General features: G+C 37.1%; 2 protein-coding genes across 3 annotated transcripts in view; both read right to left on the bottom strand.

Annotated features, from left to right (window-relative positions):
* Positions 1-664: 664 nt before the first annotated feature.
* Positions 665-7,725, bottom strand: part of HSPA14 (heat shock protein family A (Hsp70) member 14) — a 32,436-nt gene continuing 25,375 nt past the window's right edge. The window contains exons 10-13 of one of the 2 annotated variants that reach the window (XM_028853309.2): positions 5,421-5,633; positions 4,799-4,972; positions 1,759-1,829; positions 665-878 (exon numbers count right to left, since the gene is read on the bottom strand). In XM_028853309.2, coding sequence (XP_028709142.2) covers positions 800-878; positions 1,759-1,829; positions 4,799-4,972; positions 5,421-5,633 — 537 coding nt within the window. In that variant the 3' untranslated portion in view covers positions 665-799. The remainder of the gene's footprint in view (positions 879-1,758; positions 1,830-4,798; positions 4,973-5,420; positions 5,634-7,725) is intronic. The other variant, NM_001265916.1, reaches the window with a different exon arrangement.
* MSANTD7 (Myb/SANT DNA binding domain containing 7) overlaps positions 665-7,725 on the bottom strand; it is a 28,652-nt gene continuing 21,591 nt past the window's right edge. The window contains exons 10-13 of the mRNA XM_077945818.1: positions 5,421-5,633; positions 4,799-4,972; positions 1,759-1,829; positions 665-878 (exon numbers count right to left, since the gene is read on the bottom strand). The gene's annotated coding sequence lies outside the window, so the exon portion shown is untranslated. The remainder of the gene's footprint in view (positions 879-1,758; positions 1,830-4,798; positions 4,973-5,420; positions 5,634-7,725) is intronic.

Genomic DNA, 7,725 nt, shown 5'->3' with positions numbered 1-7,725 from the left:
TTTTAATTTCAAAAGAAAAACATGTTTGTTGGAGGAAAGAAATAAACTAAACAAAACTGTAAAAAGTAAAAGCCCCTCTCCTAGTTGTTGAGTTTATCAGTTTACTTAAAAAATGGCTGTGGCTTATGCCTGTAATCCCAGCACTTTGGGGGGCTAAGGCGGGAGGATCACTTGAGACCAGCAGTTTGAGACCATCCTGGGCAACATAGCAAGACCCATCTCTCCAAAAAAACAAAACAGAACAAAAAAAAATTTGCCAGGTGTGATGGTGCACATCTGTAGTCCCGGCCACATGGGAGGCTAAGGCAAGAAGACTGCTTGAGCCCAGCAGTTCGAGGCTGCTGTGAGATATGATCCCACAACTGCACTTGAGCCTGGGTGACAGTGCAAAATCCTGTCTCTAAAAACAAAAACAAACAAAAAAAGGCATCTTACTTTGTATATGGTCCTGCAAGTTTTTTCAATTAATGTCAATGACTTTTAATTGTTTTCTTGGTTATCTAACAAGAACCAATAGAAGATCTTTTAAAATTAAATGTCATAGAAAATTCTTTCAACCAACTCAGTTTAATTCTAAGCAGCTTCATGATAAAAAAAAAACTTCCGTATATTTCCCAGTAATAAGAGGTTATTGTACATCAAAAACAAAGAAGGGTTGCAACACTTACTGATATATTGTAGTTTAATAAAACATAGTTTATACAGTTCATTGAAAAAGTATTTTAATACAAACGCCACTTATATGCAAAACCAAATGTTGATATTCTTGTTTATAAAAATTCTTGATTTCTCTAGAACACTAAGATGCTACCTCAATAGAGATTGCTTCACATTTTCCAGTTTCTTGATCTGTGCATGTCACATGTAAAGATCCATCCCTAAACAGACAAAAAAATAAAGAACATTTCATAAGCTCATGTTATAAAAACAAAGTCTGTAACAAGTTACTTGAGGGCTTTCAGTAAACAAGGGTTAATTTTAATTTTCAAAAGAAGGGTATTAATGTAAAGAATACACACAATCTCACTGTCTGTAAATTTAGTAAGTATCATATGTTATATTTAGCTAGTTATTCTTAGGAACTTCCTTCCAGACCACTAAGATCATGGTTATATTTCTTGAAAACCCATGATGACAAACACCTTAGGTTTAAGACTTTATATAAGCTCCAGATGCAGCATGCTATTTTCAAGACTAGGTCAAGGCAAACTCACCCTGATGAATTCTATATTCTTGCTATGTATCGTTTATGGAGTAAGTTGTCTTTTAAGTTTAATTTGGAAAGGATTTACTTGTAATACATAGTAGTATGGATAGCTTGTGGTTAGGAAAATGGCAATAGCTGAATTTAATTCGTAAATTATTTTTCTTAGAAAAATTTTGCATTTAAATTTTCTAAATTTCTTAGAAAATTTAGCAATAAAGAAACAAACTTACCCTTTCACAGGGCAAATAGTAACAGTTATATAAACTTTAGAAAATTATACTAGAAATTGGTAAATTACATCTCAACTGAGCACACATCAGTTTCTTAGGTTGATGATAGCCAAAATAAAGAATTCCTAAAATATTCAAGATGGAAATGACTTTTCTTTGTAAAATATAGTAATTTTGGGGGCAAAAAATGTAATTCACTGATAAAATCCTCTGTAGGTTTTTAATGTTTTTTCTAGAATGACAGTGAAAAAATCAATAAAATCAAAAAATAGTCAAGTATCAAATTGAATTTTCTTAACAACAGAAGTTTAATTTTTTTACCTTTTCATAGTAAGAACAGCTAATATATCACGTAATCCATTTTCTTTTTTATCTAAATCCTGGAGTACAACCTGTTTATGCAAAAACAATATGAAGAGAATTCAGCATTTTGACATAAATGAACTGATGTATCAATTATTGCAATGGACCAAAGCTTATTTACCACTGAAACAAACCTTTTTAAAATAGGGCAGTTTTCAATTCTCCTACCACTGAATCAGAATTCAGAGAATAGGAGTGAAGCTTTGTTAAGCTGAAATGTCTCCCCCAGAAGGAGGGCCCATAAGATAACTAATGCATTTGTCCCTTCTAAATGTCATGTCCTAGATTAAAATGATTTTTTCTAAGATGTACTATTAGTCTCAGAAAATAAAGGCTACTTTTCTTTTTTGGTAAGTAAGCCATTCCCAGTAACATGCAAATTATAATTTGGCAACCTTTCTATATATACTTTAAAAAAAAAATCAAGCATTTTAAATACACTTGGAAAACCACCTACTTAAAAACATGGCAAACTCTTTTGTACAACTAAGATTATATCTGTAAGTAAGAGATGGTAATGAATTTACTATAAAATTCCTCAGTTTCCTAAAGAATAGTATATCAAGAAACCAGATATGGAATTCTGCAGTGACTTTAGGCTTAGCCAAGCTCAAGTTTAATAACCTAAGTTATACTAAGTACCTTGTTTTACTCATTTGTAAAATAACGTTAGAACAGATGGGAACTCTGAAAGATTCTCTTCCAAATTCAGTGTTACGTGGCTAACTCTCCTCCTGGCATCTTTAAGTTAGGATATAGTAGCAGCAGCTGTGGAGTCTCAGAGAGGATGTGAAGAAAAAGGTAATGGAAGTGTGAGAGAAGAGCGAAGGAAATACTAGGACTGCCATCTGAGTTCAAAAACCTGGTGCATGGGAAGGTTCTTAGACACACACAAACCAATTCATGTGGAAGTGCTTTTCAAACTTTACCAATAGATTCCAAGTTGGTAAGTCTGAGGTGCAGCCCAGGCATGTTATGCATGTGTGTGTTTTCATTACTCTTTTGTTGGAATTAGAAAATAAATATGTGGCCAGGCATAGTGGCTCATGCCTGTAATCCCAGCAGTTTGGGAGGCTAAGGCAGGCAGATCACCTTAGGTCAGGAGTTCGAAACCAGCCTGGTCAACATAGTGAAACTGTCTCTACTAAAAACACAAATATTAGCCAGGCGTGGTGGTGCATGCCTGTAGTCCCAGCTACTCAGAAGGCTGACTGAGGCAGGAGAATCAGTTGAACCCATGGGGTGGAGGTTGCAGTGAGCTGAAATCATGTCACTGCACTTTGGCCTGGGTGACAGAGCAAGCTGCCGTCTCAAAAAAAAAAAATTAAATATGTGAACTAAAGATATGTATCTCTTTACACACACACACACACACACGATACCTCATCACTAATAAACACCCTGTCTTCTCAAAAAAGCTAGGCATTCTGGACTTCTCTGAATGTGCATATATTTTTTAAAAAACAATACTGCTTTGGGAGGCCGAGGCGGGCGAATCACGAGGCCAGGAGATTGAGACCATCCTGGCTAACACGGTAAAACCCCATCTCTACTAAGAATACAAAAAATTAGCCAGGCGTGGTGGTGGGTGCCTGTAGTCCCGGCGACTCGGGAGGCTGAGGCAGGAGAATGGTGTGAACCTGGAAGGTGGAGCTTGCAATAAGAATGAGCCGAGATGGTGCCACTGCACTCCAGCCTGGGCAACAGAGCGAGATTCTGTCTCAAAAAAAAAAAAAAGTACATTCTTTTTTGTTACCTATATTTAATTTGTACTATAAAAGTAATTCATGCTCATGTCCTGTGCTGTTTGTAAAAAATTCAGTATAAAGTGTCAGAAGTCAAAAAAACCCTCTTGGTACCTACAAACTTATTTACCTACTGTGAAGTTTCTGGAATATGGTTTAAGTACCTATATATATTTTCTGTATAAATGCATGGATATCTGAAAATGCACCCCTACTCAAACACCACCTCCTCACACACACTCATGCTCCCAGACTTTTTTTTTTGTTTGTTTTTTTGTTTTTTTGTTTTGAGACGGAGTCTCGCTGTGTCTCCCAGGCTGGAGTGCAGTGGCGTGATCTCGGCTCACTGCAAGCTCCGCCTCCCAGGTTCACGCCATTCTCCCGCCTCAGCCTCCCAAGTAGCTGAGACTACAGGCGCCCGCCACCACGCCCGGCTAGTTTTTTGTATTTTTAGTAGAGACGGGGTTTCACCATGTTAGCCAGGATAGTCTCGATCTCCTGACCTCGTGATCCACCCGCCTCGGCCTCCCAAAGTGCTGGGATTACAGGCTTGAGCCACCGCGCCCGGCCCAGACTTTTTATTTAGATACAAATGGCATTGTAATACAAATACTGTGCTGCAGTCTTATGTGTGTGTGTGTGTGTGTGTGTGTGTGTGTTTTAATGCAACTGCATTTCTCAGACATGTTTCTAAGTAAATAACATGGCTCTACCTCACTCTTCGTAAAGCATACAGAGGGTCATATAGTATGAGATAGGCACATGGTATTTTAAAAAAGCAAACCTATCTTGTCTCAGAGGCAGCATGGCACAATCGGAAGAGCATGTCATGGGCTCAGAAATGAAACCAACTTGAGGAGAAACCCTAGCTTGACCAAGAAAATAAAGGTTATTTGCTATCACAGGCCAACTTCTTAATCATCTATAAAATGCATACAATAATGTGCATTTAGCATGAACCAAAAAATAAAATTCTCCCCTTCCACTTACCTAACTACCAAGGGAGGCCAAGAGCACAACAAAGAAGCAGTCTAAATACCCAGAACTCTTTCAAATTAAAATTGCCTATTTCTTCCCTCTTTCAAAAATGAGTATACACAAGTTCATTTTCAGAAATGAGCCTTCATAAAATCCTTCATAAAAATGTATTTGGTGTCCTTTATATATATACATTTTGTATTAAGATACTGAACTGAAATCTAATCCAGAAAGCAAAGTTGAACAGTTTAATGTGTCTAACTTTATGTATTTACCTGTGCAAACTTGGTTTCCTCTTTGGCAGAGTTCTTCCCGTCAGACTCATAGAGTTCAAGGCACACTGAAGATATGCTTCCAGGAGCTTGCAATGTGTGTTGTCTTCGAGCTGGCAAAGGAGTCCCTGATGGAAACAGCACTGTGAATCTACTGGCTCCTGATTCGTCCACACCCTAGTTAGCAGGAAACAAGGTGCATACTCTTTGGTATTTATCTTTACAATTGAAAAAAAATCTTCCCATTATAAATGAGATATATATTCCTTATTGATAATCAGGACACTAGGCAAAGAGAAGAAAATAGAAATAATCCTAAATCCCACTCCACTGTATTTAAAAATATATTGAAACATACCTCTATCTATATTAACTTATGATTAATATTATACCTAACTTTTATTTTTCTAAAAAACTAACAGGTTAGAGAAATATTAACTAAAAGAATATAAGACATTCCTTAAAAGTAGGATTATAAACCTAAATTTAAAACCTCTGCCAGTATACAGGGTTTTATTGTAACATCATGCTATGTATAAAAACTTACGGCAATTAATTTACTATTTTTAAGGAAAGTATAGAAAAGCTAAACATACTTCAACTAGTATAGAAAAGCTAAACATACCTTAACTAAAATATCTCTGGCTGAACACTCTATCATAAGAGAGTCTTCCACCAACAGGTTTTCTTTCCCAATAAGAATTCCTGCTTCTATAGCTGCACCAATAGGGATCACTTCATCAGGAGGGATAGAATTGAGAAGCTCAACAGCTGGGAAAAGATCTTTAATCAGTTGCTGTAGCTTTGGGATTCGAGAAGACCCTCCGCAAAGGACAACCTAGAGAATAAAAATAATTTTCAGTTGTTTACTTTTAGAAGAATGCAGTGTCTCAAAATTAAGTGTAATAGACTGAGTCATCTTCATCGTGTGTCAAGATAAAATACAAAAAAAGCCTATATATTAACATGTTATATTTAACCTATAAATACATAAACATATATATTTAATGTATTATAGATATTTAACATATTCTTTACTCACAACAAAATTTAAAATGAGGAAATCTCACCATTACAAAATACAGTAGAACTACATATGTGGTTCATAATACTGTGCAAAAGAGGCTTAACCACAAAGTCACTTGAATAGAAAATATATCAATATTTTGTACTAAGGTTTTTTTTTTTTTAAAGTTTGAATCTTAAAGAATTTTTGTGACAAATATTGCTATTCTCTCTTAGTGAAAACTGTGCCATAAACTTCTTTGCCTTTACCATAGAAGAATGTTAAGTTTCTTGAGGAAAAAGAGCTGTTTTATACAACTGCATTTTAAATGGCTGATACCATTGATAAAATCTTTTGCCTGAAGAACTTCATATAAAATTGCTTCTTTAAATTGTAAATCCCTTAAGTTGCTCATTGATTCATCCACTGAACACTTATGATTCCACGGGCATTCAGAGTATTGGATTAATATATAACCTAAGAAGGGAAATCAACAGCCACTTCCTATTTCACAGTCTTTATGGATGATCTCACTGCTTACTGAGGCAGAGGACCAACTGATGAAAGCCAGGCCTCTTTCACATTCAGTATGAAGTAATGAGGGATACCCTATGCATCTCCAGGTGTGAGCATGAGGAACATTAGCTGAAGGAATTTTTTTTTTTTTAAAGTAGGTTTTCCTTGGCAAAGATCTTGAAAAGATCAGTTTGGAGTAAGTAAAAAGAGCAATCTTCTCTAAATTTTATGATCCCAGGTAAATACCAGGAGAACAAAAATGCAGAATATGCCTTTTCAAATATCTCATATTCAACATCAAAAAAGCTTTATTAATAAATAGTAAGTGGTGCTATGCAAAAAACAAAGAAAACAAACAAAACAACCAACCTTGGAAAATATTGACTTTTTATTTATTTATTTTTTTTTGGAGACAGAGTCTTGCCTTGTCACCCGGGCTGGAGTTGCAGTGGTACAGTCATAGCTCACTGCAGCCTCACATTCCTGGGCTCCAGCGATGCTCCAGTGATCCTCCTGCTTCAGTCTCCCGAGCAGCTGGGACTATAGGGATGTGCCACCACACCCAGCCAACTTTTTTTGGGAAATCCAAGATACAGGTACCAGCAATGTAGACCATTCTGAGGTCTCTTTTCGTGGCTTGTAGGTGGCCACCATCCCAGCGTGTCCTCACATGACCTCTTTTTTGGTACACTTTGGTGGGAGGGGGAGGGAGGGCGGTCAGAGCCAGCTTTCTTCTCATGACAACAATAATTCTATCGGATCAGGGCCCACTCCTGTAACTCCAATTAACCTTCATTACTTCCTGAGATGTCTCATTTCTAAGGCCTTCTAAGTAAGTTCAAGCACCTGAGTCAAAATAGATTAAACTCCCTATTTCTTTGAATGCATCTCAGGAGTTGTTAAAGAGGGTAAGAGTGAGAGAGGCAGAAAGGCAAAAAAGAAGAGGAGCGGGGAGAAGCAGCAGACACAGCTGCCTCTGCTTATAATGTCACAACCTTAGAAGAGGTTATTAAGAGCAAGTCATGCTCTGTGGACACAAGAAGGGAGGTGGAAAGAAGAAACATCAGAAAAGGACTAAGCCAGGGTTAGGGGGCAGGATTGTTATACTCAGTTTATGATAGACACCTTGTTCAGATGATGCCTGAGAATCATATGCCTCTGATAGAGACGACTTGGGACCTACTGATAATCAGTGGTCCTGAAGAGGCCACTGACAGCTTCTCACCCAGAGATGAGAGGATGAGATGGAGCCAAGCAGCTAAGGCACTCCTTTAAACCAGTGCCACTAAAAACTAGGACTGCTCCCCTTTTCAGTGTTTATGTTAAAAGGGGTCAGTTCGTTCAGACGATATAGGTCAGGTAGAGAAGCCTGAAATGGTCCATCTAACCTTTCATGCTCAGTTAGCAT

This window comes from Macaca mulatta, chromosome 9 (genome assembly GCF_049350105.2).
Source record: "Macaca mulatta isolate MMU2019108-1 chromosome 9, T2T-MMU8v2.0, whole genome shotgun sequence".
In the NCBI taxonomy this organism is placed as follows: domain Eukaryota; kingdom Metazoa; phylum Chordata; class Mammalia; order Primates; family Cercopithecidae; genus Macaca; species Macaca mulatta.
This window is presented reverse-complemented; position numbering and strand designations above follow the sequence as displayed.